The sequence below is a fragment of the Harpia harpyja genome, chromosome 13 (genome assembly GCF_026419915.1).
Source record: "Harpia harpyja isolate bHarHar1 chromosome 13, bHarHar1 primary haplotype, whole genome shotgun sequence".
Taxonomy (NCBI): Eukaryota; Metazoa; Chordata; class Aves; order Accipitriformes; family Accipitridae; genus Harpia; species Harpia harpyja.
Genome location: NC_068952.1, coordinates 8,551,747 through 8,574,929, shown reverse-complemented (window position 1 = coordinate 8,574,929; position 23,183 = coordinate 8,551,747). Strand labels below are relative to the sequence as shown.

The 23,183-nt window shown below is 36.3% G+C and overlaps 1 protein-coding gene across 6 annotated transcripts in view; it reads right to left on the bottom strand.

Annotated features, from left to right (window-relative positions):
- EPRS1 (glutamyl-prolyl-tRNA synthetase 1) overlaps nucleotides 1-23,183 on the bottom strand; it is a 41,287-nt gene that overhangs the window by 5,299 nt on the left and 12,805 nt on the right. Inside the window, exons 7-31 of one of the 6 annotated variants that reach the window (XM_052805304.1) lie at nucleotides 22,996-23,122; nucleotides 22,252-22,444; nucleotides 21,703-21,874; nucleotides 20,478-20,711; nucleotides 18,919-19,003; nucleotides 18,524-18,583; nucleotides 18,213-18,233; nucleotides 16,019-16,129; nucleotides 14,238-14,374; nucleotides 13,306-13,513; nucleotides 12,759-12,871; nucleotides 12,025-12,142; nucleotides 11,550-11,921; nucleotides 10,447-10,677; nucleotides 9,498-9,746; nucleotides 8,463-8,693; nucleotides 7,872-8,137; nucleotides 6,622-6,673; nucleotides 5,555-5,764; nucleotides 5,338-5,410; nucleotides 4,483-4,562; nucleotides 4,062-4,163; nucleotides 2,648-2,803; nucleotides 2,331-2,528; nucleotides 1,796-1,969 (exon numbers count right to left, since the gene is read on the bottom strand). In XM_052805304.1, coding sequence (XP_052661264.1) covers nucleotides 1,796-1,969; nucleotides 2,331-2,528; nucleotides 2,648-2,803; nucleotides 4,062-4,163; nucleotides 4,483-4,562; nucleotides 5,338-5,410; nucleotides 5,555-5,764; nucleotides 6,622-6,673; nucleotides 7,872-8,137; nucleotides 8,463-8,693; nucleotides 9,498-9,746; nucleotides 10,447-10,677; nucleotides 11,550-11,921; nucleotides 12,025-12,142; nucleotides 12,759-12,871; nucleotides 13,306-13,513; nucleotides 14,238-14,374; nucleotides 16,019-16,129; nucleotides 18,213-18,233; nucleotides 18,524-18,583; nucleotides 18,919-19,003; nucleotides 20,478-20,711; nucleotides 21,703-21,874; nucleotides 22,252-22,444; nucleotides 22,996-23,122 — 3,973 coding nt within the window. The remainder of the gene's footprint in view (nucleotides 1-1,795; nucleotides 1,970-2,330; nucleotides 2,529-2,647; nucleotides 2,804-4,061; nucleotides 4,164-4,482; nucleotides 4,563-5,337; nucleotides 5,411-5,554; nucleotides 5,765-6,621; nucleotides 6,674-7,871; nucleotides 8,138-8,462; nucleotides 8,694-9,497; nucleotides 9,747-10,446; nucleotides 10,678-11,549; nucleotides 11,922-12,024; nucleotides 12,143-12,758; nucleotides 12,872-13,305; nucleotides 13,514-14,237; nucleotides 14,375-16,018; nucleotides 16,130-18,212; nucleotides 18,234-18,523; nucleotides 18,584-18,918; nucleotides 19,004-20,477; nucleotides 20,712-21,702; nucleotides 21,875-22,251; nucleotides 22,445-22,995; nucleotides 23,123-23,183) is intronic. The other 5 variants (XM_052805306.1, XM_052805305.1, XM_052805308.1 and 2 more) reach the window with 5 other exon arrangements.

Genomic DNA, 23,183 nt, shown 5'->3' with positions numbered 1-23,183 from the left:
ATACAGCCCTAATATCAACATTATTTGCATAGAATATTTGACTACAAACAGATAGTTCCTTTATTTATGTAAAGCTTTTATGCTTCATAAATTTTGGTGAGAAGAACCATGTAATTTCTCATCTCCCATATACCATCAGACAAAGTTTCCATTTTACTAGTCAGTTAAGAGTCTGCTGAGTCTAATTTATTTTCTCTACATCCTGCTAACATGTGTCCCAAGATGTACACAGTCTTTCACAGGAAATGAATAGAGTAAGTACGAATGTATTTTGGTGAGTGGTTTTGTTGTTTTTTGGTTTTTTTTTTTTTCTCAAGGGATATCTAATCAGTAAGCTAAAAAGCTAAAACCTAAAAACATTCTAAAGTGTTCAACAAATGAACAGGACAATCAGTGGCGTTTACGCAAGCTTTCCATGCATTTTGTGCTCTGGAATCTCTTGAAGTTCACAGCTTCCAAATGACTCCCTATATGCCCCCCCCGCCCCCCCTTATTTATGCTAAAAAGATGAATAATTTAGTAAAATCTGTCTGAAGGGTGAAATATCTACTCCTACTGCAAAGCTACATAAAAAGCTATTCAAAACTGTTATTAACAAGCAATTTAAACTGCACATTCTAGTTTATGACACACAAAAAAGCTGTCTCCATAATTAAAACTCAGCAGAAAGTATCTAGTATTTCTAATTGTAATACTACTTTCCAGTGAAAGAAGGATGCCTAATGGTCATGTAGGAAGACTTCCTAAGAAAAAGCAATGGAACTAATACCAAACGTCATAAAACAAGTACCAATGATTTGGTTGTTTTTGGACGTAATATCAGAAATCTGCTAAGCTGAAAAGTATATAGGGCAAAATACTTTCCAGTTTATTCTTGTATTTCTTACTCCACTACCCTTGTATTTTTTTTACCCTATGAAATTCCTTATCAGTACTCAGTAAAATGAGTGCACTTTGCCTGCAATCAGCCTGAAGATGCGGTTTATGTATTAAGCTGGACACATTAGTAGAATTTATAAAAAACATCAAGTTTGCCCTATGCTGTGCCTCCTTGATAAACCTAATTTTATTTAAAAAGTCTCCCAACATGGATTCATGGTATTAGAGCTTCATTTAAAAAAAATAAAAGGTTACACAGAAGGAAGAGAACTTGGACACAATGGGAACTTTCAACAACTCAGGGAGCTTCTAGCATCTTACACTGAAAATTAACATATTGAAACTAATTTCAATTTCAGAACAAAAATATGATCCCATAACATCACTCAATACATTATTAAATTTCTAATTACCATTGTTTCATTCTGTTCATTATTTTTGTTTTACAAAAGCCTCTTATATTTGATGAATCAGAACTGTTCCTCTCGACTACTCTGTGAGGGGAACATGTTCATTTTGAAACAAAAAAAATTGTTCCTTTCTTTGTTTATGCTGTACAGGTTTATCTTCTGTTCCACTGTGTGCAAAGAAGGCACTGTTGTGACCCTGGAGACACTTAAGTATTAGTACAAGTTTTTAAACATGCAAGTAATCTGTACTATTAATTTCATTTTCTAGGTATATAAAGTGGAGACCTGGAAGTTCAAAAATCACCAATGACAGGCAAATCCTAGCAAACAGAGCAAGTCTCAGAAAACATCTTTTCTTCATTTATTAATGAAAGTGATCACCGATTAGCAGGCAGCAATTCTTCATTTAAAGAAAATATTTGCCTTCAAATACAAGGCACACATAACATGCCTCATACATACCCCCCACAGATAAGCTTCAAAACACCTCCTGGAAAGAAATGTACCTTAAGTTCCCAGTGGTTGAACTTCCAACCAGGTGAATAGTTGTCTCTTAAATCAGCCCGTACACGGATATTAACACTAAGCAGCCTATTACGATATTCATTACATTTCTTCAATAAAGCCTCTTTGTCGTCTTCAGAAAGGGAATTTGTGATACCACAGGGAATAATTACAACCTGCAATATAACATGACATGTACTTCATGTTATATAAAAATTAGCTCCTAGTTATTATAAATACTTTAAAACAATATTGTGGCCCTATGTCCCAGCAATTTCTTTCAAGTTCGCAGAAGTAAAGGATACGTTTTCCTTTTCATCTAAATGATACATTCAAAATTATTTTAAATGGATGGACTATTAAAGGGAGCTTGTCTACCACAAGTACCCTAATGATTTGTAATAACTTTATACAGCACATTCTGTAATTAGACAGCTCCTATCCTATGTTAAGTCTTCCAGGTGCCCGATATGAAATGCTCATGAATTCCAAGACAGGAAAGGAAACAAAATGGTAGTTTAAGGCATTTTTACACACCTGAACACAGGCTACTCGAGGTGGGAGCACCAATCCCATGTTATCTCCATGAATCATTGTCATTACACCAATAGTTCGAGTTGTAATACCCCATGAATTCTGATAAGCAAACTGTTTTTCTCCTGGTTTCTTGGGATCTTCAAATACAATTTCAAACATCTTTGAGAAATTCTGCCCTAGATGATGTGACGTTGCTCCCTGAAATAGTTGCACACAGAAAATTTCACTCAATGGAAAGTTAAGTCTATCAAGCATCAGTTTAAAGCTTTCATCTTACTGTATTTACTGAAAAAAATATTCTTCTAATAGAGAAATACCTGGATAGCTCTTCCACTGGCAGATATAAATGCCTCTACAGTGGTTGTATAATCACCCCCAGCGAATTTCTCCTTCTCTGTCTTCCTCCCTTTCACAACAGGTATTGCTAGGAGATCTTCATACACTTGAGCATAGAGATCAAGTATCTGTATCACCTATGATGAACATACTGTTTTAAGAATTACGTAGTATTTTGCCATTTGCTAAATCCTGAAATATTTTTATATGCCAGAGTCTAAAATCTTAAAAATTTAACACTTTCTCAAGACTGTTTTTAAAAAATAAGATTTCTTCCATTACTTTAAATTTTGGCTGTTATTTTCTATGGATCAAATAGCAGCAACTATAAACTATGACAGAAAACAAGAAGAGTCACTGCAGAAATGCCAGTCCAATGGTTATAGTGACTTCTAGTTTCCACCTAGAAGTCTGAACATCTGCTAAGTAAATAAACATATGCCATGATACTCAATGAAACATCTGTCTTGGGCAAAGGAAGTGTTAAAATTTCTAGCAGTTAACATGTGAACGCATTATTTAGATTTTTAAAGAAAACAGATTTTTAAGGAAAGCATTCTTTATGTAATCACACTCTTCAAACTCTCCATACTGTTTGAAGAGACTAAAGCCTCAGACATGGGTTACATCTGAGAAAAAAAATGGGTTCTAGTACACTTGATATTTTTTATGAGGGATCCCAAAGAAAAGGAGACAGATTTCTATGCGGTCCTAGTGTGGCAGGTACACCTGCCCTGACATGAAACTCTTTGACCGAAGGAAAAAAAAACCAAACCAAAACCAAACCCCAAACTAGAAGTCGCGGTTTGGGGGTTGAGTCACCCAGTCCATGTGGTGACTGTGGTCATGTACACATTTTGGCCAGCAACGACCATCACGTACACACTTCGGTCAAAAGGCAAGACCCCCAGCCAATGAAACACTTCAGTTGAAAGAAACTTCTCGACCGTTGACCATATATGACCACAGATCAGATTCGACTAGGGTATGAACGGAGCCTCGCCAGAGGGTAAATTGAGCCAGTCCTCCTCGGAGCAGCAGGTCTGCAGTCAGGGACTCTCCCCTTGGGTTGGGATGCCGCCTAAGGAAACTCCTCAAGGTTGAGAGCCCTAATCTTTTAGGCGAGTGATATGTGCATTTTCGGTCATCATCTCTAAAACTTAAGAATTCTTAAGTCAGTTGTGCAGTATTAATTTCCCCTTACATCACTGAGCCTGTGGTTTACTAATGTTGTTGGAGTTCTAAATGATTTTGGTTAAAGAATAAATTTCATTGAGTTTAACGCCTGTTTAATTTGATTGTGTGAGTCTCTGCAACACCTAGTAAAAAGATTTGTGTTACTACGGAGTAAGGTAACTTTCTGAAAGCAAAAGCACCAGTGCATTTGCTTTTTACCTCCTCTGCTGCTTCTTCATATGTTGCAAATGCTGTGTGACCCTCTTGCCAAAGGAATTCACGAGTGCGAAGGAAAGGCTGGGGATGTTTGAACTCCCAACGCTGGAGGGGGGGAAATGAAAAAATTGAACACCAAGATTAACACTAAAGTGTCAAATTATTGTCAAAAATAACGTTTATAAATAAGTATTAGAAAATTCTGAATAAAGATAAGAAGTCAACTATTCACAGAATTCTACTTAAACTGACAAAGCATGTTTTATTAAAAACAGTAAGAAAAACAAATCACATAAACCACATTCACACTTTTGCCGTGAAATGTGTGCTGTGATCAGTATCATCATGCCATGTCCACATAGAATAGTTGTCTTACACTGCACTTACGATACAACAGTTACTCAGAAATTGCGTACAGACGTACCACAACATTGCACCACTGATTAAGCTTGATAGGAAGATCCCTGTGTGACTGCACCCACTTTGCATAGGCAGGATACATGACTGTAAAAAGAAAGCAGCTTTGGGTCTCTGCACAATACAGCCAGTTTATGCCAAACCTTTCTTTTTGCTACATATAAGCTTAACGTTCTCTGCTGTGAGAACTATGCTGTTATGTTTAATTCTCTTTAAAACACTTTTTTTGTCTTAACACATATTTTCACTGAAAGGAATACTTTCACTTCATCCTGTGTCTCTGCAAAATAGCTTGCTTGCTGCTGGTCAAACTACAATCCAAAGCTTAATATGTAATGACATTATGTTTGTATGTAAATACAGCTAGGTTCACAAATAGAAATTTCACTGGCCTCGAGATTTCAAGATACTATACCATATCTGATTCAATTAAAAACTCGGCCAGCCTTAGGTCTTAAAAGTGTTTGTTTAAACTACTCAGATGAAATTTTAGTAAAAGTGAGTTTCACAGCTATAGCCAAAGTACATACAAAACTGAAGTGAATTATGAGGTGAAGATATTTTCTTATAAACAATATAAAACAAACAACCAAACGTGTTTTTCAGTCAAAGCAAGTCAGTCTTCAGGACATTCATGGAAAAATTCCTACAGTGTACATTTCCTAGAAAAGTCCATTTGAGGGAACATATAGTGCTGTGACACTTGCTATAAGCAGCAGTGAATTTAAGAAATTTTCATAAGGAGTTATAGAAAACATTCTAAAAAATGGGTTTCCACTTTTCAAAAGGCACTCTTGTCTGTCAGCTACACTATACCTGTAACTGTTTTCTTTACAGCCAAATTGCATGAAAAGAAGTCTACCTGTTTCACTTGTGGGACGTACAGCAATTGGTTCAGCCAGATCTGTTTTCCCAGATCTTGTGACCCAAGCAACCTAAAGGAAGGGAAAAAAAAAAAAAAAAGGAAAAAAATATTTTAAAAATCACAAGTTTGAAAAAACCCTTACTTTCATACTTGGCTGCAGACTAAGTTGTTGGGTTTTCTTGTACTCAGATTAAAACAAAGTTTTGAAGCGTACCTCAGGAGCAAAGTCAGCAATATGAGTCTTCTCTTTCTCTAGGGCAGCCTGGGACACAAACATGGGGAAGTAACAGTTTTCCACTCCAAGTTTTTTGATCTCTGCATCGAAGAAGTTCTTGATAGCTTCCCAAATGGCGTAAGCCCAAGGACGAAGAACATAACAGCCACTCACATCATAGTATTCAATCATCTCTGATTTTGTGATCACCTTTCAAAAGATTATTTAGATACTGAAGTTTCAATTTCATACACAAACAACATTCAGTAATTCAAGTGTGTGGCATGCAATTCAAGAAAAGTCTCCTATTTAAAAGTCTTTGTGTTCAAAAAGTTAGCAAAGATATGCTTTGTGATTGCTTTTGTTACCTATAATTAGAGAAAGTTAAGTAGGAACATTAAGTTTAATAATAGATCTGAATAATGTAAACACTTAACTAAAATTGAATTTCATGAATCCAAGGAGACAGTAGCTAGCTTCCAAGAACCAAGAAACTGCACTTTTGTAAGAAATGTCTCTAGCTCATGTCAGAAAAGATTTTTATTCCTTAGGGTATAGGCAAAAGTTATACTAGTGAGAGGAAATGTACACCACTGATATCTATTTACAAGATTTCATAAGTAGGCTAACCTAAACTAATCATCTTGACTCTGGTTGTTTTGAACCTCATGAGCCAGCAAACTCATTCAGTATCAAAAAATACTAACTTTGGTTACACATCATCTTGAGGTGAAATAAAACTTCCAAGCCTGTGAAATTCCTATCACTTCACTGAAGTTTTGCACTCTTAATGAAAGAGGAATTCATACAAGAATTAAGAAAATCATATACACACACACACATATATATATATAATGGGGGGAGGGGTGAAATTTATTCAGCTCTTCAATCCAGGCACTTCTATTAAAGACCATGATAGCAATGTAAGAAATAGAAAAGAGTAAGTACTTCGCTTTGTATTTAAAAAAAACAACAAACAGAAATACAAGATAAGATATAAATCCAAATCAGATCTTGATTTATAACAGAATGAAATAATTCTTTAATTCAAACTAATGTGCACTTACCTGAGAGAACCAGTCTGCAAGATTTTCTTCTTTTTTAGCTTCTAGACCCAGCCTACAGTATTAGAAAAGAACCAGATTTGTGCAGTACAGCATTTAGTATGCAACTGAATTTTTAAATTTTACTTCATAAAGTTAACTTTTCCCAAATTTTTTTCTGACAGTTCAGTACATATTGGCTAGTAGGAATTGCTAGTATCTCCTTACCTTGGCTATCAAGAGTGTTTCATAAAAACTGCTGTTTCTTTTCTACTGTTTGAACCCTTCTAATTCTCACCATGGTTGCATCAAAGAACCTTACAATGACGCATCAAAAAATGCAAGCACCTCCAGTAAGAACCTAAGATTAACCAGACCTGTGTGTAAGCTGTTTTACTCTTTATTTTAAAAATTTCTTACCTAGCTTGGCTACAATTTCAGGAAACATATGCAACTTGAATTCACCATTCATGTGAATGTCAGTCATACTGTTCAAGACAGAAAACTGACCCTACCATCAAAATAAAGATTACGAGTAAAACTAAAAGATTCTAAAGAAGGCTAAACTCACCAGACTCAAATGATGCTAGACAAAAGTAAAGTTTTTATATCTCTACAAGCAGAGAAGTTTTAAGGGTGAAAAATCCATTTTTCTGGCATAATTTCTATACGAAATAATCACATCTCTGTCTTTAACACGTGATTTATGTATCTGAAACAGGAAATAAATAGTGCTGCATAATACATGCTGTGGAAAGACTTGTAAACTTTCAGGGTGGGAGCAGGAGAGGGGATGCACAGTAATGATCACTGGAGAGTTCCACCATCCGCAGCAGCAGTGCCTTGCTCTGGGTTGGCCTGCATACTTCTCATGGTACTCGCAGTAAATATTTTGGAAACTCTGGTACAATGAAATAAGCATAAGGGTTTTTTTTCTCCAGGCTTCATACTGAGCAAGATACAGCAGCACATTTGCAGAAGCAAATAACAAAGCATAGCAAGTTCTTAATAACAGTGACAGTAACAGAGTATGCATGCTGCTTCATGCTTTCTACAGGCTAGGCAGAATTTTCCTCAGTAGGATGCTGAGGTACAGCTGACACTAAATAAAGTTTTGTAACTTGCTTTTGCTTGATCCTAAATATGAAAATGAACACAGTTATTTTGCAAATGTCCATACTTTCAAGTGAAATGAGAAACCTGTAAAACTCTAAATCTGAATAGAGGTAAACAGTTGAGGTTTCTAGCAAATAGATTAAAGATTGCATCTTTACCTGGTTTGTTTTTTAGGGCCTTGACCCTCTCCTGATCCATTTGAGGAGAGCTCATTACTACTCTGTCCTTGCAAAGGTTCTTTTTTTGGGCCATCATTTTGCTTCTGTTGCTTACTCTGCTTTTCAGACTTATTCTCTTTCTCTTTCTTCTTCTTGTCTTTGTCATCAGTGCCACTAGCAGAAACTGGTTTATAGTCAACTCCTGCAACAGACTTATACTGGGCCTTCAACTGAAGAAGTTCCTTAACAGCTGCATCTATCTTTTCCTTGAAGAACAACAAAAAAGATAAATTCATACAGAAGTCACAGGAATAAAATGGCCTTATCAAAAAAATAAAATGGGTCTATGTATGAGATTGTGGACATCCACACAGTGTTGGGGGGAAAATCTGCAAAAGCCAATACTTAAATGCATTAACATTTTAAGGACCATATCTCACAGGAATAATTTTAAAAGTACATTTCAGATCTCAGAATTCAAATGCTGCCTATTCTAAACATACATTTCTAATTCCCATAATCACACTGAATTTAAAATAGAATTTTAGATTTAAATACATATTGCATTTTTATATTACAGTATGCTTTTACCTTTTCTGCTTTTTCTGCTTTCAATTTCCTAACTTCGTCTCCTTGAAGAGCTACTTTGCTAAACAGGGCTTTAGCTTCGGGTGTGTCTGGACCAGTGGGTACTGTGTTTGATGCCTGAGGCAAAGCACCTTGGGATACTGCTGGATGTCCTGGCTTGTAGTCCTCCCCAGTCTTTTCCTTGTAGTCAGCTTTTAGAGAAAGAAGGAGTTTTACTGCTTCATCTATTTCATCCTATATGGAGGACAAATAGCAAGATGTATTGGTGAGAACTAAAGAGAGAACTGACGAGAAGCATTCATCTTCAGGCTAAGAAAATAAAATTTCCATCTAGCAATAAACAGTGCTTCATAATTACGAGACGACTCAAGTAATAGCTCTTCCCCAAGCAACAGGAATATGTTTGAGAGCTGTCACATTGTACCAGAATGTTCCCCTAGCCCACCTGGCCAGCTATAACCCATTAATAATTGCAGCAGAATCTACGCTGAAAAATACAATAAACTGTTTTAGAAAAGTGCTTTTTCAAAAAAAAAAAAAACAACCCCACAAACCAAAACAAAAAACCCAACCCAACACCAAAACCAATTCTGCAAGGTAGAAATATAGGCAGAAAAAAACCAGCAGCTCCTGAAAACATATAGGTTTGTCTCATGTTCTTTTCCACAACTATCACTGAATTTGTAAAGTTTTGAAAAGTCTTGCTATTGTTGCAGCACACTAGATACTTTTATTTTCACTTGTCCCAAATACTGCAAGAAAAAGTAAAATACATTTAAAACTTCTGCAGGGTTGACATCTGCCATCTTGTGCTTATTTATCTAGATGCGAGAGGCTGAATTTCTAATTTACATCTCAGAGTCAAGACAGTATCCAGCATCAGAGTAGCCTTGTGTGGCATTATCAGACCAAACAAGTTTGATGGCTAAGCTATGACCCAGACATAAGGGAATTTGATCATTACTTGGTAAAAGGTTTCCCCCCAGTGGCAAAATGTGGTAAGAATTACAATTGCTTACTCAATATTTACTATTATACCTTGGGAGCTTTCTCTGCTTTGAGTCTGCGTACCACTTCCCCTTGTTCAGCTACATTATCATAAAGTGCTTTGCCGTCCACTAAGCTACAGGGTGCCAAGTTACTGCAGCATACAGAAGATGGAAGTGTAGTAGAAGGTATACAAGGAGGAGCTGAAGGTGGATTTCCAGGCTTGTACTCTTGACCTGTCTTTTGTTTATATTCTGCTTTTAGATTTAAAAGGATTTTCACAGCCTCATCTATTTGCTCCTGAAGCAAGAAAGGAAAAATAGCAGTTGCAGATAAAGACAGAAATAACAGAGATGCAACACAATAGCTAAGATAAGATAGCCTTTACTAGAATGGCACTAACATAGGTGGTGTAATAAAACTTCTAGAGCTAACTTGTTAGTATAAGTTGTCATTACTGAGTTCTGTCATAAATGTTTTAGCCAGAATACCTACAAGTTGCACATCAAAGGTACTGATGTACCGAATCATGTAGCATATGTAAGGGCTGATTTCTGTGCCATGAAAGCTTCCCATTTAGGCAGCTTAGTTCCCTCCAGTTACAGCAGTCCCTGACTTTGTACACTGGACAATGGCAGCAAATGCTCTGACTCTGAATAAAGAATGGTTCCCCAGCCATTATCAAATTACTAACAAATTTATTATTGCCATTCTACCTTTCAAGTTACAGCCCTTTTTTTCAAGTTACTGCCTATATTCTGCTTCACTTATCTTGTATCACTAAAAAAAGTTGTTCATTTATTTTCCAGGTTCTCCATGCACTGTCACAGAACTCATGAAGTCAGCCATATCATCAGCTTAAGAGAATTTGGAAAAGCATTTCATGGGATTTGAAAGTACTTGCTTATATTTTGTTCCTCAAGATTCACAAAACCTGTATTTAGGTTTTAGTCTAAACTGAAAATATTGTTCCACTCAGAAGTATTCACTGCTAATACACCTTCGAAGCTTTCTCCGATTTAAGCTTGCGGACCACTTCGCCTTGTTCAGCTACTTTGTTGTATAGAGATTTGCTGTCTACTGGACATGGGGATGGAATAGTAGAAACAGGAGATGACTGAGGAGGGACAAAGACCACAGGTGGGCTTCCAAGTTTGTACTCCTGGCCTGTCTGTTGTTTATATTCTGCCTTTAGGGATAAAAGGACTTCCACAGCAGCACCTATCTCATCCTGAAAGAGAAAGGAAGGGGTAGAAAGAGGGAGAAACAAAGATATAGAGACATAAGACTCTGAAGTGCACCTTAAATGCTTTCATGAAAAGACCTGCAGTTTATGTGCACCTATTCCATTTTCTTAACTGTTCAGTAGAGTTGTTCAGAGTTTTCTCTCCTAGATTTCTACTTTAACAAAGTAACTCCTGTTAAGGGATATACAACCCTAAGTAAAATTGTGACAATTAGTTTAGATCTTCGCATTTATTTTGATTTTATGGTGCCACCAAGACACTACTATGAACAGCATTTAACCACCAGGCAAAGTGTATTATTTCCCATCTTTTCTTGCTCTGCATTATAAAGAATGGAAAGAACACAGCTACTAGTAGCTATGTTTTCTACGCTCAGTTCCAGACAGGAAGATGTCTCAAAAATATCTGTTGTATTTGGACCTTTACTTTCTTTTTTTCCTTTCTGGTTTTGGGGTTTTGTTTTGTTTCTGAGGTCTAAATAGCAACAAGTCAATCCTATGAAGTCACATAATTCAACCATATTCAGTTAAATAAATAAATAAATACTGCAGGACATTTTAACCCCAAGGACTAGATTTGGATACTTAATCGACTCATGCTGTGGGGTGAATCCTGTCCATGTTTCAGAACAGCAGTCTAAGAAATATAGGAATTTACTTGCATCTTTATGAATATTAACACAAACTTTGTCATACATATCTAGCTATTGGAAAACACAAGTCATGACAGAACAGAGCCCAGTCCAAATGATGATCACTATGAAAACACGGATCCATAAGCACCCATTTACCTCCAAAGACAGAGGACAATGGGCTATGCAAACCCAAACAAAAAAAATATTAGTTTAATCAGCCACCTTAGGTGCTTTCTCAGCTTTCAGTTTTCGGACCACTTCTCCTTGCTCTGCTACTTTATCATACAGAGCTTTACTGTCCAGGGTACCAGAGGTCTCAAGCTTTGAAGACTGTTCAGTTACAGATACCGGAGGACTTCCAGGCTTATACTCCTGGCCTGTCTTCTCTTTGTATTCTGCTTTCAAGGCCAGCAACTGTTTCACAGCCTTATCAATATCTTCCTTTGCTGCCTTCTTAGCTTTCAAGTCACGAACTATATCACCCTGTGCAGACACCCTGTTGTAAATGACCAGGTGACCTTCAGATGCAGTACAGGTTGGAGTAGAGGTATCACCAACAAGTGGAGCAGATTTTCCTTTTACAGCTGAACTAGCCTTAAAAAAAAAAAAAAAAGACAAGTATTGGGCATGATAATCTTGTACAGAAATAGATGCACAGTAATACCTTTTATGGCACTTTTCTAAAACACAGGTTTACCTCTCTCTTTGCAGTTTCAGCTTTGGTCTTCTCTTTTGACCCAGATGTTGGCATTTCCTTAGTGTGTCCATCAGGGATGTAAATCAAAATGCATGGGGCATCTTTACAGCTGTAAGGACTATAAAAGGTTTTATAGAAAACAAAGGAAATAAAAGATACATATGAAACATTTATTGAAACAAATGTTCTACTCTTTCTACAAGATGCTCTTGCATAACTGCAAGTTTATCTTTGTACACAACTGTGGTTACCCAAATGTACATAACTGGGGATCTGCATTGATTCCTGTTACACACAAATTTTCTTTATGTTTTACTATTATGCTGCAATGCAGTGTAATTTAGATGTTCGGTAGCTTGCTAAAGAACTGTTACAATTAAATAGTACGTGCACACTCTAATTGGGTAAACGCCTGTTTTATTCCATAACATTGTTCCTTAATTTATATACTTAGAATCACAAGGAAACCATGATCTCTTTACTAATACTAAGTCCAAGTTAGCTTGGGGTGCACCAAAAATGCCATGTACTTGGCTTAGACAGTTTGAAGAGGGAGGAATGTACAAGCTAAAAGCCATACCAGTCCACAGAAATATTCCACAGAAAGGTCATGGTAAAGGGGAAGATATTTGCAGGCAACATTACTCTTGCCAATGCATGTGTGAAAACATTAGAACCTAGCAAGCTAAAGCAAATTCTGTGAAGTCTGCTTAGGCCATTTTTAGGTAGCTTACCTCACTGGCTCATAGGGCTGATCACAAATAAAGAATCCTCTCCTCTGAAGTTGTATGATGTCCCCTTTTTTTAACTCTCTAAGGCAAGGATCACCTAACATCAGTTCTTCTTGCTGTAAGTATTAAAAGAAATCAGTCCAAATCTAACAGAGCACAAGAAACAGTAAGAAATATAGTAGAGCTGTAGGAGGACAGTGGTGATTTTCTGATTTTGGAAGTGTTGAAATGTTAGTTAATTCCAGGGGCAGCAGAACAAGTACTAGCAAGAAGATGCCATATCGTAAGAATGTATCAAGACAAAAATTCAAAGTGTTGGTCCCAGATGTGTAAAAGCCAGGTAATGCCTGAGAAAAAACATGAATCAAATTTTAATTCTGAAATTATGAGAGGTTAAATGGAAACATGGAAACTAGGCACACCAGCACACGATTTGCTTGTTTGATAAATGAGATCTTTAAATTAAAATAAGAGTAACTAGAAATAGTGATAGCAAAAAACCTCCCAAACATAAGCTTTGTGGAATAAAGGGGACAAAAAGATAGTTTACCTTGCTATTTCGGTTGATATATTGCTTGAAATCTTCATCTTTACCTAGAACTGGCTTAGTGATCAGATGCTCATAATTAACACAGACAGTTGGGATGAGTGGTGCATGTGGAGTTTCTGCTAACCAAGTGATCTTAGTTGTTTTTTTGAAGTCCTTATTCTCTAAGTTCAACTTGGCATCGACAGACACAATTTTTCCACTTGAATTTCTACAGGAAAACAGAAATGGTAAGAGTAAAGCCTAAATGATTAGCTCTTATTTGATGCTACAGACCATCAATAGACTCACTGAAAAACAAGTATTTGGAGTTCATTTTTGAAGTGTGGGAGACGTACAAAATGAAAGAGTGTATTCACTCCTGTTGAAGTTCTCCTTTAATTCTGATTTCTTAAATATCAAGAGACAGTAAAGAACATGGGAAAAAAATCTCTATGTATTTCTCTTCTCTATCCCAGCTCACCCCATTCTGCCACTGTCTCAACACAACCATTTCAAAGATACTATGATGACATTAATGGTCTCCTTCCCCACCTCAACAGTTCTACAACTGAAACCGTGACAGGTTTAGGTTTTTAGTACACAAAAGCGGTATTCGTCACAGGGTGAAAGTTGTTAAAATTCCAGATGGTTTTTTTTGTCTGAAAAAGCTGTTTCACAGTGGAAATATTACTGTAGAAACATGAAAAACACTGGATGAGAGGGACATGCAGTATCAGGACTGCCTGGTGATTTCAGACCTGAATCTACAGTAAAATATGCTCTATGCTAAAATGCAGTTGTGCATATGTCAAAGTAGATATATATATAGAATCATAGAATGGACATATATGGACAACTATTAATATTTTACTGTTACAAGCTACCTATTAAAAGAAAAATCAACAAAAAGCTGAAAAGCAAAAATTAATTTCATCTACCAGTAAACAGGTTACCTGTTTAATTTGGTGATGATAATATTGCCCCAATTTATGAAAGTAACCACCTCTCCCACTGTCAGGGTCTCTGCATCTGCGCCCTCAATCAGGACTCTGGAGCTATACCACACAGGTTTCAACCCAACATCGGCATTCTGTGAAAAATGATTTTAATTTCAAAGGAGAGATTGTTATTATATAAGCTGACTAACATTAATGCAGTGCCAAAACACTGCTTTATTTACAGTAGAAGATAGATGAGGATAGAAGGCAGACAATAACAGTAACGCAAAGCTGTAATATTCTTCCATAACTCTCTCAGGTTTCTCCTTCACAAGCATTGCATGCATTCGTATGACAGTACACTCAAAAAATCCTATCTTCTATCAAATACTAGCTCCAACACAACTGATAGCATATCCCGTTTCCTTTAGGTCCATATATCTTTAAGATCTTACAGCTAAAAACTAAGTAAGTTTTTCTCAAGTTTCTGTCTTGCTATGCAAATTACCTTCAAAAATAACTTCATAACTCCCATTTTTGCTTTTTTATATAGTTAATACGAAACAAATATGAAGCTTCTCTCAGCTGCATAGATTTTTAAAGATAGAATTGGAAATACGTCGCTTATAACACTAAAAATACTCAGCTTTAAAGCACCTCAACAATGGAGATAAACTTTTTTTTTTTTTTTTTAAAAGGCAGACAGCTGAGAGTTCAGACTTTTTTCAACCGATCAGGAGTTTGAAATTTGTTTCTTCTGATCAGTACTTATTTCATTATATACTGGAGGCAGCATTTTTAATATCAATGTTTTAATATGCTGACTGGCATCTGACCACAATTCAAACTTTTTGACTCTTAGAGAGTCATGATTCTCACTTGCATCTGCTCAAAACCTGTTTCCTTGTTTATCTGCCATGGGGAAGAGGGCAAACTAGATGTCCACCTCTCTGTTACAAGAAATGGCTACAGGAACACTCAGAGCAACAAAATAAAAACAAGTAAATTAAGCAGAACCTCAACAATAGTCACTTGGTTCTCAGGATAAGTGTGACATCTAGGGGATGCTTTCAGTGAATTTTAAATACAACTTGAGATGCCATGCTCGAAGGAAAGCATCTTTCCTAATTGTAGTGCCAAAAGAGAACTGTATCAGTAACATACTCCCCTTCTTAAGGGATATTATTCTGTTTACTGGATACTAAGATCATCAAATTAGCAAGTTCTTAACTTTTGATAATAACTATTTGCTATCCAAACTTAAAAGTCATATTAAAAAATCCAGAGACTGGTAGAATTAACAGGTTAATACATCACTTCTCTACATCTACATAAGTCTAATTTTATAGAAGATTTTAAAAAAATCTCCTGCATTCCTCACTCTTATGGATAAGCAGTACCTACTGTATTATACCCATAAAGCTTGAATAAAATTTTATATTTAAACTTCTCTGTGAAAGCTAGTATGAAACAATAATAAAAACAGTCTGAGTATCACTCCATACTTGTAATATTTTGCCTTTTCTCAAAACTCCCCAAAAGGCCTTTCAATGCACTGTCTATATGCACTCTACATTATTTACAAAAGCAGTTTCCTACATCCTCTTAACAGAACAAACACATTCAGTAGTTGCCCAGTTTTTGATAATTCTGTGACAAAAAAGTACACCTTGGTTTTATCTCATGCTGCCTGAGCAAGTTAAAAGCAGGACTCTCCTTGCTGACTGCTCCAAGCCAAGGTACTTCCAACCTTACTGATCTGCAATACAAGAATATTAAGAGAGTAAAGCAAGAACCTTTGGATGTTTAGCCACTTCTTTCATCTCCTCTTGAGCTTCAGGAATATTTACTGGGACCACTGCATCTTTCAGTAAAGCAGTGTACCGAGGTGCTACTGGGTCTATAACCTACAGAAAACAAATGAGGTGGATCATGAATATATGACATTAACAGAGAAATAAGATGTTGTATAAAACAACAACCACCAAAAAGGAATATTAACTGGTATTCTTTATGTTACTGCATTTTTCTGTGTTTGCTTTAATGTTGCTTTAATCCAAAGCTATAGAAGAGAAAAGTGAGAAAACAGTGGTAATACTTCACAATTTTCCATCTTTACTGAAATACTTTGTGTAAAAACTATGGATTTGGTACTACTGACACCAGAAGGAACTAAAATTATGAGCTAATGCCTCATAGAGAAGATAGCAAAATGTACTTTGATACAGTTTTACTATGCACATAGGCTATTACATCTGGACCACCTTCTTTCTAGGTAGCTGAATTTAGAGCGATAATTTATCAGTGGAGTTCGTTCTTTTTCCAGCAGCACAAGACCTGATCCCATACTCATTTTCCAGGTCAGTACTCCAGCAGAATCAGGGACAGACCTGGCTATAGAAGAAGCATCAATTAAGTCTGCAATTTTAATACAGACGCATTAGATACTATAATAAGGCAACACCATAACATTGACTTCATCAGGATTTCTACAACATGAGTGGCAAGAAAAAGATACCACTAATTGTCTTCTGTATTTTTATTGTCCATTTTCAAACTCAACTGATGTAGTTTTTCACAGCATTTTTCATACCTGAAATACTGGTTTGTCAAAGTGTTCAGAGGCACTTAAAAACATAATTCAAGTGAAAGTGTTGTCTAGGTCCAAAAGGAATATCAGAGATCTACCAGTTTAACTGGAAACTAACACAAAGGAAAACACCTGCTTTATATTAATATAAAGTGACTTTTTTTCTCCTTATTTTATTCCTGCTCAAGTGAAAAACTACATGGCAATTTTAGAAAGAAATATTTAGCATCTAATTACTTGACATTAGCAAATAAGGTGATATTATGATATCCTTTTAAGAAGTGACACATCTGTAAGTTCATAGTCACTGAAGTCAGACTCCTAAATGCTAGACACACACTTTAAAAAAGGCCTTGTGTCTGTATCTCAAAATACAGGTGTATTATGTGATTTAATATCATAATTTTGATAACTAAATGACTGAATTTTACAACGTTATTACAAGGCTTTTTATTTTACTCATTAAAACTCACAATCGTTCCTCAGATGACAGGTGTTAAAAAGTCAGTAGCATAATTACAGGATAACCTATAAAATAAGAGCTCTCACACTGATGAAGTCTTTGAGCTCAGAACTACCTGCATGCAGCCAATTTTTTTTGCTCATATTTCAGACTGCAAACTATCTGCACAGATACATGTAAATAAAATTGGCTAATAAATATGGTACTGTCCAAGGAGTTGAGTCAGAGGTCTATGAAACTCAGTTTAAAAGCCAATTCAAAAAATGAGCCCTGATAGCCCATTGTGGATTTTTCCCCCCATATCCAATTCTTAGTCATAAATATATTTATGCAGCAACAGAAAGAACCAATTCATAAACCTTTGTGTATGTAGCAGACCAAATGCAAAATACGTGAAGAAATACAATACACATGCCAGACAAGCAAAAACTACTTCAATGAACAGATCTGGGTACTATCTAAGCAAAACCAAGCAGGAATCCCAATGCAAAATAACAGGTGTTTCCACAATCACACAAAATATGCAATCAGCATTATAACAATTCGCCTTATTATAGTGTCCAAGCATCCGCTGCCAAAAAGCGACTAAACATGTCAAGATGCAATATTCCTTAATTGACATTCAGTCAGAAACATCAGCAGTGCTGGCTTTATCTACATAGGCAGTATACGCAGCGCGTTAGTCCTTTTGCCACAGAAAGGAAAAGCGGCCAACATGAACCAAATTGAATAAGATTTGTGTTTATGTTAACAAATAAGCCAAACCAGAAATGGGCAGCCTTTTAAAACTAGGAATAATGCATTTTCAGTGGGTTTGTAGAGCTCCTGTTATATAAGCAAATGTGACTGTGCTATGAAGCTGCAAAATGATAGCTTATGCTATGTATGCTTACAGCACTGTAAGCTATATGCTAAGGTAAAAAGCATTAAGTAATACCTTCTTACAGATAGCTCGCAGCTTGAAAGCAGAAAAATGAAATGCAGTTTTCATATCAGATTTACAGCAAATATCATTATCTTTCCCCGTACTAAGTAAGGCAAGTAAGTACTGGTATAGGAGAATCAACAGGATTAGTGCTAGTTCAGGTTAGAAAGGGGGGGACATTCCATTTTCCTGAAAGTGTGCCAAATGATGCAACATATTGCAACTGCTACTTGTTGTGATAAGCACTCCAATGAACGCTGGATTCTCTACATATCCCAGAAAGAGGATACCAGGAGTGGCATCAAATTCAAGTAAGCACATACCTTTTTGTTAAAGGACCAAATTTTATCCCACTCCATATTCACGACAGATCGAGAGGAGCCCTGGAAAAAAACCACCAAATTAATATAAATATTCTAGCTATTAGACTAATTTCAAACAAAGTCCTTTGAAGACTACAAACCCTCTAAGGTTTGCATTCATCAAAACAGTTTAGAAAAGCATCTTGAGCTTACAAAATAAACACTTTTTGAAGTAAGAAACCTGCTACCCCATTTTGCCAGGACTTGCTCACAGGTCTTAATATTGTTGAAGCAGTACACATGAAAGCAGCAAACCTTCAAAAGAAGAAACCTCCCAGTGACAAGTACTTTAACTGAAACTTCACAAAAACTTGTCCTTTCTAAGTAGATTCAAAGAATCAGAAGAGAACACCCACCTGAGCAGCAATAAACTGTTTTAGCCCTTCAACTGTCATGCCTCTTCTTAGGACACCACGCACAGTGGGAAATCTTGGGTCATCCCTAGTAGAAAAAGACATTTCATCAGTGTCACACGCTAAGTTCTACCTATTAGTTACACTGATCAAAAACTTTACTAGTACTGCCACACATGAAAGGCACAGCTTCAGTGTACTTTGCTTGCGTGAATTAAGAGCTAGATGAGAAGACCTAACTGAAAAGACTGAGCTCTTATCTATACAAAATGTATGGTGCAAGTTTTCTTCTGCTTCACCCCAGGGAGGGAAGCCATCTCTTGGTGAAGTGACTCTTTTCCTATAACTATTCAATCTCAAGTCTCTCAAAAACTGGCAAAAGTTATATCCCTAACATGTTACTTCCTTTTCAATGGCACCTGAATAATGGAACCTGAAACAACAGGGCTTGATTCTTTCTTGCTCAAGAGAAACCAGAAAGAGATGAGTGACAATGACAGTGTTATCTCTCAATGATGTGACAGAATTCTATGATTTTATTCTCTTATGCAAGAAATAAAAAGGCCTAATCTGAAATGTAAAATACATGTTGGTGGGAACACGAATCAAACCTTGCTGAGGACCTAATAGGGAGGCTTAGGGAGGGAGAGGTCATCATAAGACCAGCTACACCGCTAGGGAAAAAAAAAAAAAAAGAACAAAAAAATATATAAATAAAATTTTGGCTCTAGCAAAGTGGTTCCATGCATAAGCTAGGAATCTAGGCTTCCAACACAATCAAAAAATAAAACCAACAAAAACAAGCACACTTGGGACACCTAAGCAAGACAACCAGGCAGCCTAGGAACTTGTGTAAAATGATGCTCCCATAGACTGAGCACAGAATCACCTAAAACCACCCAGGAAAAACACTACAAGTAGTTGACTGACTTAGCATTATCCATGGATTTCTTCAGACTCCTGTACTACAAGGAAAAGACTTTAGATGGTGTGCTCCCACAGCTAGCCCATTGTGGGAATGAACAAAGGAACCTCTCTAGACTCCAAACTACTTGCAGAAGTGTAAACCCACAGCTCACCCTTTCTAGGAAAATACCTAGGCTACTAGGCCACTGAGCACTATCTGTAGAAATCCAGTGAACATGAAAAAAAGAACAGAACAGGGTGGGGGGGAGCAGGCAGGAGGGAAGTAGGAGGGATTTGACTAGATGGATAGGACCAGAAGTTCTTCAATTCAGGCCCTCTTCTGGCATTGCTCAGGAATGTATCCGATGACTCAGAGTGGAAAATGTGTAAGTAGCACCCGTAGCAAGAGCTGAGTCCAAAAATAAGCTACCTCATGTTTATTACAGGATATGAATATGTATGTACACAGTTACTGTAGAGTAGTAAACATACACATTGTACATGCAGAAGCCACTGTAATTAATCTATGTTCTTAAATATTGTTTAAATATTCATTCATGTTGCTTTGATGTCTAAGTACTGTCTAAAACAAAGAATGTGTGCATCAGTCATAAGTATCTGAAGGAACAATGCTGAACTACAACCATGTAACATACCATCCATCCACAAGCCCTTCGTTGACAAACCATGTAAGCTTTCTCTTAGAGAGCACAGTGTTGTTGAGGTTTAGCCGGCTATACTCCCATATATATGGTTTCCTTATGCCCAGTGCCTCAATGATCCAGTAGAATTGTTCATCTCTGTCATGGTATTCAGTTGTTCTCAATGCATGTGTGACACCTTCAATACTGTCAACAATGGGGCAGGCAAAGTCATATGTGGGATAAACCCTGAGAATAAAAACATTCAATTAGCAGGGCAGAAGAACAAAACACCTTCCTCACATGTAAACATTTGAACTAAGCATTATTTATATTTATATAATATAAATATTTATAATCTATGATCCTGAAAACTTTCAGATCAAAACTAAAATAGCACACAGACAACAAATTGTCCATAAAAAAATCCAGAGGACAATACATTTTTAAAAAAAGCAAGCCTTCAAGAAATTAATTGATCATAGCCTTAATATTCAAGACTAAAAAAAAAAGAAATCCTACACTGATACTGTTCTTTTCAAACACATAAAATGCTGACTTACAGGTTTTTTTTTTTCCCTTAAATATCAAAAAGAATCATTAGTTGACTGAATAACAAGCAAAGCTTCCATGTTTAAAAACAAACCCCTACCCACAGACATAGCTTTACTATTATACACACATTAAATCAATGTTTCCAAAAAAGGGCGTTGTATAGCTGCAAACAAAGGTTTCAAATAAGCACTGAACCATAGCCTTGAACAATTGGGTAGGCTTACTTCAATGCACAACGTAGTAATTCTTCATTCTGCACAAAGACAGCAGCTGCTGTGAAAATGGAAGCAGCCACTCAGGTAAATAGATCAAGGATGTTTTGCAGCAATATAAAATTGTAGCAATGTGAAATTGCCATGGTTCTGTTTAAGCTCCAAGAGCTAAAGCAAACAGCTTTGTTGTCTGAGATACAGCCATTAAGTCTTAATCCACGTTTTGACACGAAGGTCTTCACTGACATACAATGTATTTATGGATCAAAACTGAAATAATATTCACTGCTGACCATGACGGCCAACTCACAAGTTTTAAAAGTCGTTTGCAGAAGTTTCAGAAAGAGACTCATTACATATTCTGACTGAAAAATGCTAGCAGGTTCCAAGTGTTAAAAGAAGTTTACTACGGAATGGTAAATGCCCTGAAAAGAGCAAAAATCACAGGCCACACAAGGAGGAAGTGGACATACTTGTAGGTACTTCCAGTACGTGGGTGAGGCTGGTTTTTACAACGGTAAAGAGTTGGATCCCTCATACATCCGTTGTTACTACTCATATCTATTTTTGCTCGTAGACAACAAGTTTGTCCATATTCTGTTCCCTTTTTCATTTCTTCCCACATTTGTAGATTCTTATTAACACCTAAGAACAATAAAAATAAATCATTTTCTAAGGTATTATGAAGTTGATACAGAAGCGTGTTTTATTACTGCAGTAACAAAAAGCAATGTCACCCCCCCTCTTTAGACACTGGAATTCATTTTCACACAATTTACATTTTGAATTTTTTAAAAGTGGTAATGAATGGTGATGAATTCATCCATACGGAAGCTTACTGCACCTGTCTAAATGTACACTTATTCCAGCCTTGCAGAACAAAGCACTAAACACTTCCAAGTTCCTATAAGGACCTTAGAGATATGCGATTAGTCATCTCATTCATCTTTGTTAATAAAAAGCAAGTTTTGATGCCAAATTAAAAAGATAAGAAAGCAAGATGGAAGCTTAAAATATCTTACAGTTATTTCTGTGTTTAGATTCCATTCTTTGCTCACGCTCTGCTTTCATTTGTTCCGCAGGAGTATCATCCACATATGCCTTCCCTTCTTGAATAAGCTTCTCAGCGTATTTCATTATTGTTTCAAAGTGATCTGAGGTATATGTAAATTGATCTGGTTTGATATGCAGCATTGCAACATCTTCAAGAATAACCTGCAAAGTGTGAAATTGTATACTGTAATATTCAGGAAAGCTAGTTTTCTTAAACCTCTACCCTCTTCATGCCAGATGTGATGTTTTTAATGCTCCATTGTCCAGGAAGGATAAGCCATAAGAATAATATGACATGCGTGAAAGAAAAGAGAGGCAGGCACTTACCATTCATTCACAGCCTATAATTAAATGACATCAGACTTAAACAACTTCAAGAAAGAGGTGGGACAAGAAAAGGAGATGAAAGCTGAAACAAATTACTTGTTACGGACTAAGAAGTATTTATACAATGAAAACAAGTGTATTGCAAGAGTTGCATATCTATATACTGTAAAATAAACATTGGAGAAAGGGAAGAAGTAAGCTACCAGTATAAGGACTTTAAGCTTTTCAACATAAAGATGATGGAATTCCTTCCAAGCATAAGACTTAAGTGTAATACCGATACCGTAAAAATCTGGTACAAAAGAAGTGTACGAGAACAGATCTGCATGTCATTTACCTCTGTATTAGCTATACAGTGAATGGATTTCCCTGCTCTCTTATCATACCTTTTCAAAGTCTTCTTTCTCTTTTTCTGGATTTGTGTCATCAAATCTCATAATAAGTTTTCCTTTAAAGTTAACTTGGTAGTGCTGATTTAGCAGGGCAGCTTTGGCATGACCAATATGCAGATACCTAAAAAGGAAATAAAGAATAAATATATACACCAGTACTACTTCAGCTAGACTTTTTTTTT